The following is a 23,758-nucleotide window of genomic DNA, read 5'->3' on the forward strand; positions in this document are numbered from 1 at the left end:
CCCTCGGACCCCCCACATGAGGTGCACACATCCCAGTCTCAAACTCTTCCCCTCTTACTGTCAAGATGCTATCAAAGTATATTTCAAAAGTATTTCAACCTGACTATGTAGTTGCTTTTTACATGTTGGTGTTGTCTTGTAAAGCTTGGACATTATTGTCTGAAAGGGTCTGAATAGTCTCAAAATTGACTTTTCAGAGTAAAAAACCACCAGGGCTTCTAGGGGGAGATCCCCTAGGTCCCCCATAAGAGATATACATATTCCCTGCTCAAGCTTTCCCATACCTTTCACTGTCAAGATGCTATTAAACTCCTTTTGGAATATATTTACCCTGTGTAGTCAATAATTATAATTATGATAGTGCTAACCCGGGATCTTATAAAGTAGATGCAAGACAGTCAAGCAGTCCACACTGAGTCATGATCAAAAAATACCTGTCATGTGAATTATATATATATATATATATATATATATATATATATATATATATATATATATATATATATATATATATATATATATATATATATATATATATATATATATATATATATATATATATATATATATATATATATATATATATATATATATATATGGGGGTGTCATCATGTTTTAGAATTAAGTGATAGGGGGGATCAGTCTGTTTTTGGTTTTACAGATAGGGGGATCTGTGGCTTTCTGTCGGCCCAATTTAAGAATCCACCCCCCCCCCCAGGCTGAAGAAACTGACCGGTCCCTTAAACACATACTAGTATTTTACTACAATACTTAGTTGCGTTAACTAAACTAGGGAGAGGAGACACGTCTCCAAAAATTTACAAAACAAGGGAAATGATAGGTCTGCTTATTAAAGCACTACATAGTGTTGAATTTACAAAACAAGGGAAATGATAGATCTGCTTATTAAAGCACTATATAGTGTTGAAAAACAAGTGACAATGCTGCTTGTTGGTAAAAAGAAAGTTGTGCACGTACAGTGAAATATGCTGAATTAAGTAAAATACACATTTTAAAAGAATGTAGCGAATATCATTATTTTATTAGTTTTTCTGTTAAAAAGTTATTCTGGTCCTACGACCATGGAAGGTATATGTGAACAGTCACCACTTATACCACAGTGACAATCTTGTTTTGAAAGGAAAAGAAAAAGATGGGAGATGGAAGTGTGCTGATTTTACTGTAAACTGCACATTGCTTGTAAACGCATGGATAGTCCCTCCATTCGTACCGTATAGCTTGCACTTTGAGACCTCCACATTGTTCAGTAGAAATCTTTACACCATAGACACTTATACTTGCAGTGACTGGTGCAGCTACCCAGTCAGTAGACATAATCGTACAGTTTGATGTGGTCGAACAGCAGACTTTGAAAAAAAAAGAAAAAAAGTAAATGTTGCTGAAAAAATATATCTAACTGTAACTATGAGTTGAATTATTCGTAAACGTACACTGTTTAACACACTAGAGTATTAAACGTACACAGTTTATCACACTAGAGTATTAAACGTACACAGTTTATCACACTAGAGTATTAAACGTACACAGTTTATCACACTAGAGTATTAAACGTACACATTTTATCACACTAGAGTATTAAACGTACACAGTTTATCACACTAGAGTATTAAACGTACACAGTTTACCACACTAGAGTATTAAACGTACACAGTTTACCACACTAGAGTATTAAACGTACACAGTTTTCTCGAATTCGTATCAAGTTTTAATTACTTGGGACATGTTTTTACTGATGACCTGAAAGACAATCGGGATATTTTGAAACAGCGTAGAGCACTTTGTGGTAGAGCCAACTTTTTATTGAGAAAGTTTTCTGCATGTACTATATCGGTGAAACTGCGTCTCCTCACAGCGTTTTACAATAACATTTATGGAAACAATTTATGTTACAACAATGCATTCCAGAGGCTGATAGGACTTCCAAGTTCTGCCAGTGCATCTAGAATGTTTGTTTTCATTTCAGTTAATTCTCTCTCTGTTTTGAGAAGAAAGGCGACATTTAGGTTTATGTTACGTCTTTTTGACAGTCAAAATGTTCTAATTAATCATGTTGTTACATGTGATGTACGGTTTGCTGGGCTTCACACCCACTGGTTGAAGATTTTACATTGATTTTTTTTCTTTTGAAATAATACCTTTTGTAATATTTTTCTGTATTTTTTTTTATTTGTCTGTTTTGTAAAATTAAGCAGTCTTGTGGTATGTTTTTGTTCTTCTCTGGACTATGGGTCTGTAATACAGTTTAAATATAAAATATATATAATACATACATACATACATACATACATACATACATACATACATACATACATACACACACACACACACACACACACACACACACACATACATACATACATACATACATACATGATGTCATTGTATGTATGATGAGATATGCGTGTAAAAAGTTGTACTTTCATGGTCCACAGTTTACCTCAAAGCCTGTGTTATGCTTCAGTTCGATTTCAGTCTTTGCATCATCATACACGATATCAATGGTGCTGCCGAGTGACCATACAGTGATGTTGGTAGGAAACGGTCCATTATACTTGACTGAGCTTTCTTTGTATGCAATGGCTCTACCAGCTAATGCTAACCGATATCCAACGTCTTGCTTGTACCGTGGATGTTGACTGTCAGGACAAATGGATAATGATGCAATATGTCATAATGCAAGCAATCCTGTAATATAATACGCCAATTCTGAATCTGTCCCTGAATATTGGCAGGCAATGTATATGAAGGCATATGTTATGCCACAGAATGATACCCCACCATTTAATGAATGCATGGTGAGGTAAAATATATCTAACATGATTCTCTCAGTCTAAAAGTTTCCCTCTTCTATCAAAGAGTTGACCAATATAAGAGAAAACTGCGTCATAAAAATCTCTGTAAAATACACTTTTACCTCTAACAACCACATTGCAATTATTTGATATACTCTGATTCAAAAAATGTTTAACAGGACTTGTATCTAGTGTCACCTTTTCCCAGGTGTCTAGCAAACTTAATTCAAAGTCTGATAAAGACATTGGCAGGCACCTAATATTATAATCACTCTTTAGTAAAAGGGTTTAAAAACTTATCAAGTAAACTCACGCTCCCGCAGGTGATTGTGGGTCTCCTAAATCCATAGCAACAGCCATGAATACATTTGGCATTTTTTCGTTCGGTACATAACCATAGTCTGCAGTTTGGTGCCACCTTATGGTAGGCCATCCAGTAATCACTGATGGGTCACCTTGAGATATAGATATCTGAAAAAAGTGGGAAAAAACCCACAACATCAAGAGTCAGTTGATTCAAATTTGTTACAGTGCTCCAGCTTTAACCTTCGGAAGTAAAAGTATGTACACGACATAAAATGTTTTGCCATGATATAGATTGAGGGTATACAAGATATAAACTGTTTCCATTCGATACCTGAAAAAGTACATATATGCAGTAGTTGACAGGATTGTCAGTTGTCCCATAGACTATGGTTGTCCGAGGTAGTATAGAGCCTTACATAGGCATACAGTTGTTCACTTGAACTTGACAAATTGGTAGATGTAGGGGTAGATAAACAAATTAAAACAACTGAAGCGCAAGTACCTGGACGAACCCAAAGGGAAATTGCTTATCCGTTTGCATATCACTTCCGACGTGGAACTTTCTCCTCCAGTCTTCAATCATTGCCGGAAAAGTGCAAGAATAACTGTCTGGTGCTACTGCATTAGATTCACCTAAATGTCATTGAATCACACAAATTTTATGAATGTAATTATCTGGTATTAAATAAAAGTGGCATAACATTATATACTTTATGAATGTTATAAAAAAATGTAATAAATACTACGTAACTGCCCTTACCAAACTGAAAGCTCAGTCCAAAGCTGTCAAAGAGCTTTTTCAGAGCTTTTCAGCTCTGTGGCACACTACCAACAGCTCTATTGCAGACATTCAAAAATGTGTTGAGCTGCTGAATGTCTGCAACAGACTTCTAGGGTTTATGTCTGTTAGGAAAAAAATTCTTAAGCTCACTGACAGCTGTCTGCAGCTCACCAACAGGTACCTGCAGTTTACTGGCAGCTGTCTTCAGCTACAGGAGTTAATTTCTAAATAATGTCTGTCAGGAGTGTTTACACTTTGCTTTGACGTGAGCAAAACGACTAGCAACAGACTTTTAGCAGCTCTTGTGCTGCAGGATGGTAGTTTCCAGAATCTTTTAAAGTTACTTGGACAGTGACAATGTGGACATACCAATCCAAGGGTGCTTTGTTAATATGCTTCTGTGTCATAATAAATATTGCTTGGAATTAAACTTGCCTAAATACTTATTCACTAAAACATACATCAAATGTATGCAGGTGAATATAGGTAATATTTATAAGAATGTCTGCAACACCATCAAATGACCAATAACTATGTACATTTACATGTTAAAATATATTTATTAAGTTTCATTGTTAAGCATAAACACTGGAATCTGTTCTCGTTAAAATGTAAACCAGCTGCACGAACAACAAAATAAATCCTTACAGAATACCTCTAAAATAAAATGTACATGTATTGTTGTATGCATTTATTACTTGCATCATTAACCCAGATTCTCACAACTTACTGAGATTCAATGTAACTGTTTTCTTAAATTATTTGTAATATGTCACCCACAAAACAAAAATCCATTTTTAAATAATTTGTCAGATTTGATTGGACTACATTATTTTCTATACCTCTTGCTTTCTTTGGACCATCTTTGAAAAAAACAAACACTTATGATCATTTCTTGTCACGATTTTACTCTTTAACGGAAGAACGTTTGCATCTAACGTGTCACTACTGATTCGTTTCATTGCAACTTTATTACTACATGTATAGTATGACATGATGATTACCAACCTTGGTACCATAGTACGCCCTTTATGGTCAAGTTAAGGAATGGGTGGATCATTGAATTCCACAACACAGAATGACCTGCTGGTCCATGCTTCTCAAACCCTTCATCTATTTTGAAACTCAGTCTGTTAGATGTACCATTCGGAAGTTTACGCTGGTATTTGTACTCACTGTAAACGGAATCCAAAACGAAATAAAATGGTACTATACTGCAATATAACGAGGGGTGAAATAAAGTGGTACTTTACTGCAATATAAAGAGGGGTGACATAAAGTGGTACTATACTGCAATATAACAAGGGGTGACATAAAGTGGTACTATACTGCAATATAAAGAGGGGTGAAATAAAGTGGTACTATACTGCAATATAAAGAGGGGTGAAATAAAGTGGTACTATACTGCAATATAACGAGGGGTGAAATAAAGTGGTACTATACTGCAATATAAAGAGGGGTGAAATAAAGTGGTACTATACTGCAATATAACGAGGGTGAAATAAAGTGGTTCTATACTGCAATATAAAGAGGGGTGAAATGAAGGGGTACTATACTGCAATATAAAGAGGGGTGAAATAAAGTGGTACTATACTGCAATATAACGAGGGGTGAAATAAAGGGGTACTATACTGCAATATAACGAGGGGTGAAATAAAGTGGTACTTTACTGCAATATAAAGAGGGGTGAAATAAAGGGGTACTATACTGCAATATAACGAGGGGTGAAATAAAGGGGTACTATACTGCAATATAAAGAGGGGTGAAATAAAGTGGTACTATACTGCAATATAAAGAGGGGTGAAATAAAGTGGTACTATACTGCAATATAAAGAGGGGTGAAATAAAGTGGTACTATACTGCAATATAACAAGGGGTGACATAAAGTGGTACTATACTGCAATATAAAGAGGGGTGAAATAAAGTGGTACTATACTGCAATATAAAGAGGGGTGAAATAAAGTGGTACTATACTGCAATATAACGAGGGGTGAAATAAAGTGGTACTATACTGCAATATAACGAGGGGTGAAATAAAGCAATATAACGAGGGGTGAAAGGGGTTCCTTAGTTTACGTCTCATAGTGTGAAGAATCCAAAATTATAGAAATCTAATTTAATTTCCATTGCTGCATTTTACAAATACAGTGTATAACGATTGTCGGGGGTTTATTCCATTTCAATCGAAAGAAGAACAAAGACGGAGTGTGACATTGCAATTATTTTGTACGTAAGTGGTTGTTGTACTGTCACCCAAACCTTCATAAGAACACCACAAAAGAGTTATATTATAATTTTCAAATACTTTCAACTCCTTTTCACCATTTCTTCCTGCTATGGACGAAGTACACCTAAACTGCTGAGTGATTATTAGGTATAAAGAGCACTCAGTCCAACTGTGGAAACTATTGTGAAGATCTGTGAAGATGATTATGGATCATTATTGACAAGTCTCATTTTGGTTTCCTTTATATCCTATATCAATCGGAACTATCTCAAACTTAGCTTGTGTGGTGATGAATTTAAATTTAACCCCAGTAATATTTCTTATTTTCTTTTTCTAATTTATCACACAACATTGGCATATCGCATCACAGGAAACACACATGATTTACAAATATTTTACTTTGAACATTACTAACTATACAGTTGGAGTGACACTGTCATTATCTCCAAACTCAATATATATTACCTGTCCACGATGGTATTGCTGACAGAAAACGTGCGCGGGGTACGTTTTCCAGAATTTGCAGTAAGGTATGATTTTGTTATTTTTTCCTCTGTGATATTGCACTTTTTTAACGAGTCAGGTGAAGACCATGCTTCGATTGGAGTTCCACCCCAACTGCTAGCAATCAGACCAATAGGATATTTGAAATGGTTATATATATTTCGAGCATAGAACCAACACACTGCAGAGAAGTAAATTCTGGGTCCATGACCAACGGTATCTGAAAAAAAAGATGATAGGGCTATGAATATAAGCAATAAACAACAGTAACATCATACATCATGTTTTAGAATTAAGTGATAGGAGGGGTCAGCCTGTTTTTGGTTTTACAGATAGGGGGTCAGTGACTTTTTGACGGCCCAATTTAAGAATCTTTTAAAATACTAAACATGTAGAGTCATCACATTCTTCAGTCTTATCTAAAATGTGATGCCCTCATCACTAAAGTCTCGTATTCTCAGGAAAAATGATAGCAATACCTATTGAAACGGAAGCTTGTCTAAATTATTGTCTTGACGCCCATGTCAACTACTGCAATAAAATTTTCTCTAACTGGGTGTTTGGCGACATGTATAAACAGCATCATGTCTGAACCCGAACACGGTAATTACAATTTCATGACAATAGAGAGGCCAGGCATGTAGTGCCACCTGCATGCTGAATTTATGGAACATAGTTCCAAGACAGTAAAAATGTTTAAAAATTCCTTGTGAGGGTTCATTGCATAGTTCTGAGGCCTTGTGTAATTTACCTGGTTTAAGTATGGTAGGGACCATAGAGCTAATACTGTAAGAATGCATTTTTACCTGGTGAGGGTACAGACCATGGTTCTAAGACAGACTCTAGATCATAAAACGTCCTCTTTGACTCTACTAAATCTGCTGTGAATAATCTGATGTGTGGATACTTGTATGCTTCCAGTAATTCCAAGCTTGCATTAAATGCCTATCAAAAAGCAAAACATAAACTCACTGTCAGATATAACGACATTGCAATTACATTATCTTATGCAGCTCAGACACAAGTTTGAACTCGTACCACTATTTTCTAGTTTGGTCTAAGGACTGACACTGCAGTGTAGTGGAAAAGAGTGATCTTCAGTCGGCCAAACTCAGCCTCTGGACCACAGTAGGAAAGGTTTGGGGTAAAACAGACGTTGCTCATAGATATGATTATGGCATACATCATTTTATAAGCGGTATTCGATTCACTTTATCCCAGATCAATCCGTGAATGGAACCTACTACTATCAATTGTTCGTGCAGCCACAGACATCAACTCTTTCAAACACTTCTCCATCAAGTAAACTTTCAAGAACTGCAAACTAGAGCACTCCAAATATTGTAAACTGATCACATTACTAAAGTACAACACTAACCTGTGCGTGATAACCGCAAGGTGTTTTGTACAGTATAAAGCAGATCTAGAAGCAGAATTGGGAGGCACTCAGGAAAAATCAAGCATGTTTAAATAGGATTTATGTTAACACAAATCAAAAATAACTACAACAACTTGACCATAAAAACCTGTAATAACAAAAACTAGATGAACAGGCTTACTTCATTGACAGTGAACTGCATATTGCTTTGACCACTACATAACCACACATCGCCAAACAACACGTCTCGTAGAATAATAGCTTGGGTGATATTAGAAATACTGCGATGATTTATTTGGATATCAAAAGGTCCACTGGGAGGCATGACATCAAGGGTGACCTTCCAGATCCAGTCTGTCTCTGGTCCTAAAAATATAACGCAACAACGGAAATAATGAATATGGGGGCCCGTTCTGGTCACAATTATGTAGTGTGCTAGAATTAATTTAATGTAGTCTAGAATTAATTTTTATAATGACTGCAATTAATATTATGCACTCCTTGAATTAATTAAATGTGTTTTAAATTAATTTCATGTCGAATAGAATCAATTTTTATATTAACTGCAATTAATATTATGTATTCCAAATGTGTTTTGATTAATTTTATGCATTGTAATTAATTTCATGTATTCCTTGAATTAATTAAATGTGTTTCCGATTAATTTTATATACTGGTCTTAATTTTAGGTAGTCTAGAATTGATTTTATGTATTCCTGGAATTAATTTCATGTTGTCTATTTTGTGTATGTGCTGAATTAATTTTGTGTATGTGCTGAATTAATTTTATGTATGTGCCGAATAAATTTTGTGTATGTGTCGAATTAATTTTGTGATGTGTCGAATTAATTTCGGCCATACAATCCTTTGCGCGAATTAATTTTGGCCCTACAATCCTTTGCGCGAGATTTCTTATTCAAAATGGCGGCCCATAGTGGTGCTCGGCGGCTTGTCATTCGAGAAAGGAATCAAGGAGGATTCTACCAATTTTTGCTCAATCTAAAATCAGTTGTTTGAGTTTTTCTGTCTCGCCTGAATTTAGGATCGACAGATGATCTATATGAAGTTAAGTTTCGAATGTTTGATGCCACAGGGACTTTGTCTTTGCTTTTGGATGACTTAGCGAGAGGAGGGCCTTATCCAACGTAGCTTCAATGTTTTGTGGGGTTTTTCGTCTGTTTTGGTGAGTTTTTAAGTGTAAGTGTTTAACCCGCACCTAACGCTACAATTCCTAGTGCAGGAATTCCAATCAGCTGATGCGATGCGGATCTGCATCGCACATATCAATCCCTATTTTCGCCAAAATATCGAGGTCTACGGAAAATCTGACATTTCCTAACCGCAACACTTCATAGGAATCCCCCGCAGCACAATCGACGCCCCGATCTGCCCTTTCCCCCCGTCAAAAACGGCCGCCGAACATGCGAAACTAGAAAACTTTCGCGGCTACGAGATCTCGGCAAATGTATCGAGTGATCAACGACCTTCGTTTTCAAAATAGTCAAGTTTCGCATGTTCGGCGGCCGTTTTTGACTGGGGAAAGGGCAGATCGGGGCGTCGATTGTGCTGCGGGGGATTCCTAAGAAGTGTTGCGGCTAGGAAATGTCAGATTTTCCGTAGGTAGGTCGATATTTTGGCGAAAATAGGGATTGATACGTGCGATGCAGATCCGCATCGCATCAGCTGATTGGAATTCCTGCACTAGGAATTGTAGCGTTAGGTGCGGGTTAAACACTAAAACTTAAAAAGTCACCAAAACAGACGAAAAAACCCACAAAACTGCAACAAGACGCTACAATTATTGCAGCTAAATCCAACGGGATTACCTTCCCATATTATACAAGTAGCATGTAATATAACATCGATACAACTTGGACCTGGACGAAGGCGCTTTTCGTCTTCGTTGAATAGTCAAAACACTCACTTGAAGCATATCAGCAATTTTCTACCATGGGTTTAAGAGGGAACGCAAGTGTTCCTATTGGTGTTTTGAAATTTCCAAGCGCCTTCGTCCAGGTCCAAGTCACAGTTGCTTGTAAACTGTTATTCCTTTCCTAAATGGTTTTATTCTTGTCTATGACCGTCCTAATACAGAACAATGACGTTATTATAGGGATTGGCGATATTCTTATAAAATCGGTAGCGATGTCATACTCCCCCCCCCCCCCCCACATGCATTATTACAACACGGTGTTGTATGTATATGTTTGTAGGGGGTATGACATCGCTATCGCCAATCCCTATAATAACGTCATTGTTCTGTATTAGGACCGTCATAGACAAGAATAAAACCATTTAGGAAAGGAATAACAGTTTACAAGCGACTATGGTCCAAGTTGCATCACAGGGGACCCAGGAACCGTGTGACAAACAAAACAAAACAAACAAATAAATAAACTATCAAATAAATGACAAATGAACAAATGAACGAACGACAAGTATAGGGACAAACAAAATAATTAAATAAACCAGCAAATAAACATATACTCATGGGGGTATACTAGATATGTTTTTTTTCTATACAGATAGTGATGGGTATAGAAAATAAACATATCTAGTATACCCCCATGATTATCTGTTCATTTGCTGGTTTATTTAATTCTCAAATATTAAGTCAAAGATTGATGTAAACTTAGCAGTGCTACTTGTATAATATAGGAAGGTAGTCCCGTTGGATTATCATCCACATCTGCGGCCCAAAATGAACCACTGTTTTCAATGCCTACGCTACACGCACGACGGGTCGTACGACCAGATTTCGGTCGTGGATGTTCGTTATCATATATGCATAGGGCTACAGTAATAAATACCCGGATGTTCGTTTGACCTCGGACACTAAATTTATTCTAGATTGTCTGTCGATCCTAAATTCAGGGGAGACAGAAAAACTCGAACAACTGAGCAAACATTGGCAGAATCCTCCTTGATTCCTTTCTCGAATGACAACCCGCGTACCCGCTGAGCACCACCGACTGCGAGCTGCCATTTTGAATAAGAAATCTCGCGCAAAGGATTGTAGGGGCAAAATTAATTCGACACCATACACAAAATTAATTCAGCACATACACAAAATTAATTCGTGACATACACAAAATAAATTCAGCACATGCACAAAATTAATTCGGGACATACACAAAATTAATTCAGCACATACAAAAAATTAATTCAGGACAAATAAAAATAATTCGGCACATACATATAAAAATAATTCGGCACATAAAATTAATTCGTGACATAAATAAAAATAATTCGGCACATACATAAAAATAATTCGGCACGTACATAAAATTAATTTGGGGCATACATAAATTAATTCTAGACAACATGAAATTAATTCCAGGAATGCATAAAATTAATTCAAGGAATACATAAAATTAATTCAAGACTACATAAAATTAAGACCGGTGTATAAAAATAATCAAAACACATTTAAGTAATTCAAGGAATACATAATATTAATTACAGCAGTAGTTTTATTATTAGTACATAATTGTGACCAGAACGGGCCCCCATAAATGAACACCACTTTATGTCACCCCTCATACAGTTGTCCAAATCAGTGATCACATTGTCAACAAACAAAACACACATAATTTGGACAAGTGTATGCGCTGAACTTTACTTGTCAAAGGCAATGTAAGACTTCTTTTCTGATTACACTTGATATTTAACATTATGATGAATAGGGACTATAATTTGCGGGAAAAAGGACGACATCAACCACAGATTGTTTTAGTAGTGAGGTTAAAAAATAGCACCGATGGCATTATGCACAACTGATATTGAAATCCATCCTGTTATTTTATAAAGAAGGTACTAGTATTCTACCAAGTAGTTTTGAAGTTTTCATTTTTTACCAAAACTCTGAAGTAATGTGCATATATCAATAATTTTTTTTTTTTTTCAAAAGTCAACTTTTATTAATATCCCTTTGAAAGAATATATACATCGTGAAGCTCACAAAGCATTAGCAAACTCTTTCAACATTTTGTTCTTTTTATTATAATTGATATAAAATATTTCTTCTCTTATTATTTGTTCAATATCTCTTCTTTCCAAAATTCTCGCTTTATATACGGCAAAAGTCGCCACCATCAAGATTAAATTAAATACATCAAAAGTCTTACAATATATCCTGTATCCATACACAATGTGCTTCCACAGCAGTCTTACGTTCATTCTATACAATTGATTGATTATATTAATACATTTTCTCCAGAACTGCTTGACAGCTTTACATTCATAAAGAAAATGTTTACTGTCTTCAATATTTTTACAGATCTCACAGAATGGATTATTCATTATTTTCCATTTAAACAAATTTTCTTTGGGTGGGATTTTGTTGTATAATAGATAATAATTAAATTGTGCTATTTTTTAACTGGCATACATTTAATTTTTTCTACCCATATTTCCTTCCAGTTACAATCTTTCCCACAATCCTTTTCCCAAATCTTAGGATCATACGTTTTAACACCACTATTACTTACTATGTTCCAGTAAAAATCTTTACATGCAAAATCAAACATGTCTTTGTATTCTCCGTTGAAAGCTTTTTTTCTTAGCTGTATCCTACCAAATCTTATATAAATCTTATCGCTAACTTCACATATAATTCTGTACCAAGTTTTGGGGATTGCTTTTTTTACCTCTATATATTGTGCAATCCAGTTTCTCTTACATTTCAATTTGTCCAGTAGAGTACTGTATCTAATAAAATTCCTGACTCAATCCATTCTTTGAAAAACAACACAGACTTGTAACCAGCATTTAAATGTCGGTTTCCCCAGATAATTTGTTCTCCAATTGAACTAGGTGTTAAATTAAGATTGTCATTATTAACATGTTGGCGACGCAACGCATATATCAATGATGCATACAAATATAAATGCCCAATTATAGGTGGAAAATGAGCATTGTCACCAAAGCTTACTGAAATATGTTGGCAAAGCTGATACTAAATAAGCATACTAAATACTTAATTGTGTACAACCTCTACATAAAATGGTTTCGCCCAGACAGTAGAATTGCACTAAGTCAACTTGACCCATGTGATGACTCCAGCAAAACTGTTTTAAAAGTGACTACATGTCTCGGTAATTACCAACTGAATTTTAGGTGTGCCTAGCTATATATAAATTATAAGCATTGTCGCAAACCACGACCGTTTTACGATACCGTTCTTAACAAGCCGGTCCCTACTTTTATTTCGAAGTGAAGAAATAATAGCTCTGGTTTGCGAGAATATATATTAGGGGTAAATTGGTAAATGAGCAGCCGGGTTTCCCTCTAAAATACATGTAGACTTCAAAATTTATATGAACCTGTTTTAATCATAGTGTCTAAGATTTAATTCAGCTGTGCTAAAAACAGGTCTAGGTTGCAACCTTAAACAGATGTTAATCTTTACGTCTTTGACACAAATATGTGAAGTAGTCCATAAAAGATTTAATGATTTCATTGCATCAATAAAACAAGAAAATTTCATTTCCACGTTGAAGTCAAATAGCATTTTGTAATACAACAAATCACATTTTGAAACGTAAAATGCACATTTCTGATGCGATCATTTTCATTTGAACAATTTCCCAACTAGACACCCAAGGTAATGGACCCACCAAATATCATGGCAATCTGTTCAGCGGTTTTTGACTTTAAGTTGTTTACACACACACTGTGACACAGACAGACAGACAGACAGACAGAGAGACAGACAGACAGAGAGACAGACAGACAGACAGACGCCAGGCAAAACCTCTGTTCAGTTGTGCTAAAAAATGGGGACAAGAAAAAATTTCACAGTTCAGACAAGGTCATGCCACTGTAGATTCATGGATTTTTTTCTTCCATCAAAACCCAAAACACAATGACCCCTCCCCATCCAAAATTTTCAAAACAGGATAATCCCCACTGCCAATTTCGAGTGATCCTCGCTATAAATCCACTGCGCCCCCCCCCCCCCAGCCTAATAAACTGACTAAGTAATATCTCAACCAAATACCAAATCAATCGACACACACACACACAGTTGCACATACACATACATTCTGTGACTGAAGTACTTTACTGAGTGTTCAGTTGTGCTAAAAATATCACCTTGAGAGGTATACGTCGAATAGACTCTTCCTTTCAACATCAATTCAATGTCTGCGTTCTTCTCTCCATATCCCCATACGATCGACTGGTATGGTTCCATTTGTAACACCATGTGGTCACCATAATAACTAGCCAAACGGAAAACAGGAGCTGGAGCTTTAAAAAGAAGCAAATTCTGAGTGACTTCTTAGTTTTGTTTTTGTAAAAAAAAAATGTCTACCTACAGGAAATCTGTTAAAACATCTAGTACCTACAGGAAATCTGTAAAAGCAAATCCTCCCATACGCTCGTCCAACGGTCAATTCGTCTCACCATTATCTCGTGCCATTAAAGATCCCTAAAACTCATCAAAGAACGATACCCCATGTATATAATAGTCTTTTTAATAGTACAAAAAATATACAAATTCCAGATGGAGAAGTGTGCAGCCAAATGACCCAGACCACTGGACAAACACCTACATTAACAAATTTTCAAGGCCTTGAAACCATAAAATGAGTGGCTTATTCTTGTCTTGGTAACTTCATAAATTACATTTTTGAATATAATCCTTGCATCATTTATTTCAACAATCTAAAATGTAATAGGAAAACTTTATCTGAAATATTGGTTGCACATTGTGTGCTGGTAAATTCCAAAGTCATGGTTCTGTGCATACTTAAAAATATATTTCGGGAAAAGTTAGTAGTGGGAAGAATAAGCAGTGGTTTGCCAACGTTTCCCACCTCCAAACTTTCCGGATTGGGTCATCACAGACTTTCAAAACATACCAATCACGATATAATAAATGTCATAGACTATGAGCTGACGGTCGGAAAGTTTGTCGCAATGGATATAAAAGGTGGTAAAATTAAATTGAACAGAATTTCAGATCAACATTAAAAGGTACCAATCACTATATAATACATGTCATGGGCTATGAGTGTATGTCTGATGGTTGGAAAGTTTGCAGCAAGTTTCAAAACATCATACCATTTTTTTATATCGGTGCCATTAATTATTAGATCGCATGGTTCTTTGAGTAAAATTAATGACTGGAAATTTTGTCGCAGTGGAAACAATTTCACATCGTTTTTAATATGTGCGACAGAATTTCCGGCCAATTTCGACGCATGTGCATATCATAAAACGGAAACTTTGGCGCACAACACCGGCTGTTGAAAGGTCAAAGGTCATAGTGTATACAGGTTTTCATCTTTTGCGTAGCTGCTAAGATGCTTTTCTCAGTGAGTCATACAGTACGTAGTTTTGCAACTCGCAGGTGGCGGTTTTACAACTCGCAGGTCGCTGTCCTCAGCGCGCACGTACCGGTCTTCCATAGCTAGCTGTAGCCTGTATAACGGTATGTCCGGTGCATTGTCAGCCTCAACGGTACGCGGACCCCGCGGCCCGGGGTACGCCTCCCATACGTTGTGGTTGAAAGACCGTTAAAACTGCTCGTTTAACGACCTAGCCGTAATAAATACACAGTAAAATGTTACACCTACCATTTACTGCTAAAGTCGCTGTCATGATTAAAACAAATACTAGACAAGGAAAACCTGGACTTGTTCGTGGTGCCGCCATCATCGCGCATGTGCATATGGATAGTGAGTAAAACCACAGACAAGAAAACAAAGATCGTGCAAGGTAACCGGTAAGGGGAAGAGACTTCGTAGTTTAGAGATTGATACATTTGTAGCATCAAGATTCGTACGATATTTTCCTAAGAAAACGGCATTCTAAACAATAAGAAAACAACAATCTATGAAATATTACACGCCCCTGTGGTCACGGGTGTGGTCAGTGTTTGTCTTCAACTCAGGCCACTATCATATAGAGAATTCTCTCTAGTGGTCCGAGTCTTGAACCACAGCACCACAGGCTGCCTTCACAAACACCGGGGGTGGGGGGGGGGGGGGGGTGTTTCATCGACATCACATTTTTTCTGTCGAATACCCCTCCCCTCGGCGCCAATCTCGTAAAATTTTGAAAATTTGAATACACCCCACCCACCTCCAGCTACATATACCTGGGCAACAAATATACGTCAGCAGTTTTGTGTTTCATATACCCATGGAGTAATAATAATCAAATAATATAATAATAATAATGATAATAATAATTTTGATAATAATAACGTTTGTTTGAAAATTAACTTTGTTATGCCGGGTTGAAAAAGGTGGGTCATTTTATGAACATATGTTGCCATGGTAACCAAAATCACCATAATATGTTAATCATTTTTCCAGAAATTTGACATAAATTTGACGTCAACTCCTACTCCGACCTATAAAACTATTACGCTCTGCCACTGCGGTATAGAGCACTGTCTTAGCAGATTGATACTCACCGAGTTATATATATATATATATATATATATATATATATATATATATATATATATATATATATATATATATATATATATATATATATATATATATATATATATATATATATATAAGGTCTAGAAATAAATGGATTCTCAATCTACGTCGAACCACAAGTGAAACCAGCGACAAAAGTAATAGTATCAGAAATGCACCACCTTTTATTCCAAATGAAACCATCGAACACGGACTATCAAGATTTGGCAAACTCGTGAGAACAGTAATAACTGAAAGGAGGGGTGGCGAAATGGTTATTGGTGTGTCCCATCTGTCAGGTCATAGATTCGTTATCGTTGTCGTCTATTTCGTTTGTGGTTGTTTCATTTGACTTGAGCTCTCTTGAGTTGATGAATCGATGGGGGGGGGGGGGATGTTGAGGGGCGAGTGCGATGGTTCCTGGCTGTCTTCGTTCTCCAGACAATACGAACAACGGTGTTGGTTCAGGATTCGTTGGTCGGGAAGGGAAGGGAAGGTGGAGTCCAATTTGGGAGAAGGAGGAAAGGATGATGGAGGGGTTCGTGCTTTCTCTTCGACGTCTTTGGTATGTGTATCATTGTTGAGAGTTTCCGCTTGTTTGCGTTTGTTTTTTTCTTTTCCTTGGGTAACCTATGTTAATATGTGGTTTCCCCGTGCCCTTGATCGTCTATTTGTTCTTTCAATATACAGTATAAACCATCGTTCTTCATTTTCTGTGTTATCGGTATTTTCCTGAGTTTCAAAATCGTTGTGTTGATCAATATTGTTGTCTTTGGCGGTTTCGTTATGGTCGGTATAAACCAATAATAGTTCGTTGACAGTAGGTTGCAGGTAGGTGATTGGTTCAGCTGTGATATTCATTGGTTGATCGGTAGTGTTGGTATGATATAAGTTATTGTTATTAACAACCTGTTGGTTATCTTCGTTAATGATGGCGGTCAAATTGTCCGTGTTTCCGTTTTCAGTTTCAACTTGTTTGCAATTTCGTTGAGGGTGTCCTTGCATTTAAAGCAACGCATTTCATCGGTAGACAGGTATACTTTGTAATTTCTATCTTCATATTGGACGTTTGTGGATCTATTTACAGTGCCATTCAGCCGGGTCGCTATCTAGTAATACAAATACTTGTCGTCGGAAAGATTTGACGTGCTTCAGACTTTCACTTTTACATCCCCGTGAAATAGTTTTTACTGTTCTCACGAGTTTGCCAAATCTTGATAGTCCGTGTTCGATGGTTTCATTTGGAATAAAAGGTGGTGCATTTCTGATACTATTACTTTTGTCGCTGGTTTCACTTGTGGTTCGACGTAGATTGAGAATCCATTTATTTCTAGACCTTATATATATATATATATATATATATATATATATATATATATATATATATATATATATATATATATATATATATATATATATATATATATATATATATATATATATATATATATATATAACTCGGTGAGTATCAATCTGCTATAAGACAGTGCTCTATACCGCAGTGGCAGAGCGTAATAGTTTTGGTAGTACTGGAACTCTTTCTTGGGTGTAACTCGGAGTTTCACGCATATTGCGATCATCAGACACTCTTTGGCGGTTTCGTTATGGTCGGTATAAACCAATAATAGTTCGTTGACAGTAGGTTGCAGGTAGGTGATTGGTTCAGCTGTGATATTCATTGGTTGATCGGTAGTGTTGGTATGATATAAGTTATTGTTATTAACAACCTGTTGGTTATCTTCGTTAATGATGGCGGTCAAATTGTCCGTGTTTCCGTTTTCAGTTTCAACTTGTTTGCAATTTCGTTGAGGGTGTCCTTGTGTCTGATGATCGCAATATGCGTGAAACTCCGAGTTACACCCAAGAAAGAGTTCCAGTACTACCAAAACTATATATATATATATATATATATAACTCGGTGAGTATCAATCTGCTAAGACAGTGCTCTATACCGCAGTGGCAGAGCGTAATAGTTTTGGTAGTACTGGAACTCTTTCTTTATGGTCGGTATAAACCAATAATAGTTCGTTGACAGTAGGTTGCAGGTAGGTGATTGGTTCAGCTGTGATATTCATTGGTTGATCGGTAGTGTTGGTATGATATAAGTTATTGTTATTAACAACCTGTTGGTTATCTTCGTTAATGATGGCGGTCAAATTGTCCGTGTTTCCGTATATATATATATATATATATATATATATATATATATATATATATATATATATATATATGTATATATATATATATATATATATATATATATATATATATATATATATATATATATATATATATATATATATATATATATATATATATATATATATATAGTTTCAATCCAGGTAACCGGAGTTGAAGAATACGCTGTCTGGAAAATTATAACATTGTAGCAATATTGAGAAGACGTCTTTCTTGACTGACCACTTTTCCAAACAATCTGGACCAGCTGTCCTTGACATACTTTGTCTACTCTATCAAGAAAACATACCTGGAATGACCAGTGACTCATTGAATGTTGTTCAACAATAGTAAATTACAACATGATTTTTCATGTTTTGGGTGTTTGAATCAACCGCAAATTTTGTGGGAGAAAAATAGTTGGTGTGGATGAGGAAGGAAAGAAAATATATTCACATGGTGCAAAAGGAAATACTTAGAAAGGTTTTATATGTGTTGAAATAAATGTTCATTTTTTTATATTTATAGCATATGAAAGTGCTGAAAAACGTGATTATTTTAACAACTACTTTTTACAGGTGAACAAAAAATTGTATGTTATGCTATATAGTATGAATATTAATTAGGCCATATTATCTTGGACACCTGTTAAAAAAAACACAGTGACTTTATTGTGGAGAGAACTTTTCAGTACCCACAGAAACTTTCAAAGAGACATTTTTTGATAATAAACAAAAGAAAGACCAATCAATCACAACAGTGCATTTGTAAACCACAAATAAATACCCCACTATTTGGAATGGGCAAGCACTTTTTGATTTGGGCAAGTACTTTTTGTTTCCTACTTGCCCAGTGGACAAGCGAATTTTTTTCATTATTTCGACCCCTGATACTGTTCTTTTTATTTAGTACTTTACAGCAAGTGTGTATTTGGGGCAAATGCCATAGGCTTGTTCATGATTAGTTCTGCAGTTGAGTTGTCTTCACTGAAGTGGCAATTAATGTAGGGAGAGCTATTCTTGTGTTTTCCCTTTCATCTGCAGACTGAATTGGATGGATAAACATGAAAAAAGTTGACGGCGGGAAGGGGGGGGGGAGAGTATTTAAGTGATGCGCACTGACCAGAAACAATTCTTTCTTTTTTTGGCCTTTAAAACTCTTTCTACAGTGAGTGCTAGGCTACAACATTCTATAAAGCTTCACATTACATGTTCTGGTTGGCCAGGAGACTTGCTACAGCAAGGGGCAAACAGCAATCAATGAGAAAAAATAACTTATTACATATGTTCTGTTGTATTCCAACAATTGTCTGTAGGAACAAGGATATAAAAACTTTACCCTTACGGAAGGCATTCAGTTTAAAATCTGGTAGTCCGTTGCTCTGGCAACATCATCACAGGGAGATGTCAGCTCTCTGTCCCCATACTGTCTATATAGTTCCTTGAATAAAGAATTGAATGTCCAAACATACTAGTAATGTAGAGCTGTGGGCAGTCGTTCTTTGTGTAATTTAGTGATTATTTGGCTGTTGCTATGGATATGGTCATGTTGCTAGACATATTTGCATACATTTTTTGAATATTCACTTGTCTAAGAATCCCTGTTATCTTTGTGATATACACATCTGTTTGGCTGTTGCTATGGGCGTGGTCTTGTCGCTAGCCACATTTGCATACACTTTTGGAATGTTTATTCATTTGTCTATCAATCCGTTATCTTTGCAATATATGCGATCCTTTGGCTGTTGCTATGGGCGTGGTCTTGTTGCTAGGACATTTGCATACACTTTTGGAATGTTTATTCAGTTGTCTATCAATCCCTGTTATCTTTGCAAGATATGCGGTCATTTGGCTGTTGCCATGGGCGTGGTCTTGTTGCTAGGCACATTTACATACATTTTTGGAAAGTTTATCCAGTTGTCTATTAATCCATATGGTTAGCTTTGCAATATATGTGATTATTTGGTTGTTGCTATGGACATGGTCATGGTTGCTAGGGATATTTGCACATATTTTTGAATGTTTACTCACCTACCAGAGGATGTTATTTTAGCAAAATATACTGGAATTTGGCTGTTGCTAAGGGTGTGGACATGGTTTCTACAGCTAATTGTGTGAAAATGTTTCGAACAAAATCTACAGAATGATACTTCTAGAAATATCTCACCAAATTTCAGTCCCATTGATCAAGTACTTTTTGAGATATGTTTTTGACCAAAATTCACTTTGTTATACCTAATTTGCATATCACGAATGAGATCATTATATGCTTAATATTTCTTCATATCTACACCCCTAGATGCATCCCCATCAAACAGTTTTGGAATTAAAGATTTTCGACCAAAGAGACAGAATTTTAGCCCTAATTTACATATTACTGATGGAATCATGTCATGAACAAAGCTTAATTTACACACCCCTAAGAACTTTCCCACCAAATTTCTTCTACGATTTGTTTTCTACCATGTTTATACTATGTATTCCATTTTGTTTTGCTTTTCATCTGGAATTGTCATTTTAAGTTCCCCCAGTGGAATGAATATAGCGATTCTGATTCTGCTACAGAAAAGAGCATCAATGTTAGGAAAAGATCACAGCAATACAACAAATGTATACACATCCATGTAGCTTCTATCTTTGTGTGACTTTATTTCATAATTACCATAAAAGATTCGTAAAAGTTTAGAAAATTATACCTATATTATACATGTTTCTTCCTACAAAGTAAATAATTTTGTGTCATCTAGACGATAAAAATATATCCTCATTTAAATACCCATTTTATATCATTCTTATCTTATCTTGAAATACATGAATGTTTACAAAGTAAAATAAAATTCTGAGTCGCCATTCATAGTAATTTACAAACTAAGGAATTCATTTCAGCGCTCACTCCACACACTCATTCCAAGAGCTTCTTGTAGTCAGCAGTCCTTGTTTTTGTATTGGCTAAAATGGAATACGGAACTTGCAATCCAGACTGAGCATGCTCAGATGCAAAGGACTACAGGATTATCTGTGGTTATCGTAATATCTTATCTGGAGCTACCAATGAAATAAACCTCCCACACTGGTCAAGCTAAATATGAATTGATCATTCGTGGTTACAAACAATTTCACATTGTTTACAACGCTAATTGACTAGTATTTATTATCACATTTCCCATGATTCAACATGACGGGTTTGCAAGTTCCCTATTACCCCTGCAATGACAATGGTCAGTCTACAAGTGTTCTGCGTTTTGTTCTATACACCATTTAAACACCAATTTGCACATACAAAGACACTAAATCTTGATATTGATGTCGAATGGTACAATGTTTTCTTGAGAAGCTTGAGTTTATAAGCACTTTCACTTGGTTGAAAATGCCTCCATGAAACTTCCACAATACTATTATTCTAATATAATTCTATAATAATGATACTATTCTAGTATTAAGTTCAATTGTTATGTTGAAACATGCCTAACATTCTGATGACATATGTATATAATCTTATATATAAAATATAATAACAGTAAAGTGTTTCTGGACTTTTCGCTCTGGCTTTGCTGAGCTGCCTCAGTGGGCCCAATCCATCTCATACTAATTATCACTTACGTCCAGTCACATGGCCTGAAATGGTAATCAGAACAGTTGATAATGTTTGCAGTTTATTCCATTGTCTCCATATGTGTTAAGTTTTTTATCCAGAAACTCTCCCGTGTGAGTCTGTATGATTTATTCTTCCATATCTTTTCGATTCCTATTATTTTGAAGTCAGCAAGGGAGTTGTTGGCCGAGTTGAAATGGTTTGGTATTGGATCGGTTTTGTTTTTGTGCCTAATCAGTGATATATGGTTCTGTAGATGGTATCTCTCATTTCTCCAATATATATATTATCTTTCCACATTTCTCACAATTATATCATATATTACGTTGTTCAGCTCTTCCACTATGCAGTTTTACTTTAGCAAAGTAATGAGTGGTTAATGGGTACATATGATAACTCACACACACACACACACACACACACACACACACACACACACACACACACACACACACACACACACACACTATAGAACACATTTCACACAAAGTTAGTAAAATGTTGTACTTTTATATTATAGTCACCATTTTATAAAATTCTATTTTTACCCCTAATTTGAACTTCATCAAATGTACATTACAATGTCAACCTAATGGCTACATGGAATAATAGACTGTCTATCAACTGTACATTACAATGTCAACCTACAGGCTACATGGAATAATAGACTGTCTATCAACTGTACATTACAATGTCAACCTACAGGCTACATGGAATAATAGACTGTCTATCAACTGTACATTACAATGTCAACCTACAGGCTGCATGGAATAATAGACTGTCTATCAACTGTACATTACAATGTCAACCTACAGGCTACATGGAATCATAGACTGTCTATCAACTGTACATTACAATGTCAACCTACAGGCTATATGGAATCATACCCTGTCTATCAACTGTACATTACAATGTCAACCTACAGGCTACATGGAATAACAGACTGTCTATCAACTGTACATTACAATGTCAACCTACAGGCTACATGGAATAATAGACTGTCTATCAACTGTACATTACAATGTCAACCTACATTTGTAAATGCTACATGGAATCATAGACTGATCATGATCACACTATACGATCAGAAATCCTGTCCTTTGTGACATTTTGATTCAAATTAAACAATTAAATATACATTCCTACACTCTAAACACTGTAGGAATTGTGTTACAACTCAGCCTACCAAACTTTGTTCGAGAATCTTAGCAAAAACAAAAGTTTTCAAGGGTATTCACTGCATTTTACAATGTCATCAACGTACACAGGCCAGCATAGCTGCAATAATTGTAGCATTTGTTGTGATTTTGAGGGGGTTTTCTTCTTCTTTTATTGTGGATTTTTTCATTCCTGTGTTTAACTGGAGGCAAACACTACAGATTCAGATCTGAATCACAAAGTTGGGTGGATTTTTCTGCTACATTATGCCTTACCTACCAAAAAATCAGACATTCCTAATTCCAAAATTAATTACAAAGCCTTCAAGACCCAAGAAATGTTCAGAACTACCTGGCTGTGGAAAATCGCCCGGTCGAA

At 35.8% G+C, this 23,758-nt stretch overlaps 1 protein-coding gene across 2 annotated transcripts; it reads right to left on the bottom strand.

Moving 5' to 3' along the window:
• Positions 1–1,027: 1,027 nt before the first annotated feature.
• On the bottom strand, positions 1,028–15,683 carry LOC144453501 (sialate O-acetylesterase-like). 2 transcript variants are annotated; one of them, XM_078144812.1, is made up of 10 exons: positions 15,593–15,683; positions 14,106–14,261; positions 8,191–8,375; positions 7,438–7,576; positions 6,593–6,851; positions 4,909–5,075; positions 3,622–3,752; positions 3,127–3,284; positions 2,452–2,657; positions 1,028–1,367 (listed from the first exon to the last, which is right to left on the bottom strand). In XM_078144812.1, the coding sequence occupies exons 1-10, from the start codon at positions 15,672–15,674 to the stop codon at positions 1,111–1,113; spliced, it is 1,740 nt and encodes a 579-aa protein (XP_078000938.1). In that variant the 5' UTR covers positions 15,675–15,683; the 3' UTR covers positions 1,028–1,110. The 2 variants fall into 2 exon arrangements, with proteins under 2 accessions (XP_078000938.1, XP_078000939.1); XM_078144813.1 differs by having other exon boundaries at positions 1,189–1,367; positions 2,459–2,657.
• Between the last annotated feature and the right edge of the window lie 8,075 nt (positions 15,684–23,758).

This window comes from Glandiceps talaboti, chromosome 2 (assembly GCF_964340395.1).
Source record: "Glandiceps talaboti chromosome 2, keGlaTala1.1, whole genome shotgun sequence".
Lineage (NCBI taxonomy): Eukaryota > Metazoa > Hemichordata > Enteropneusta > Spengelidae > Glandiceps > Glandiceps talaboti.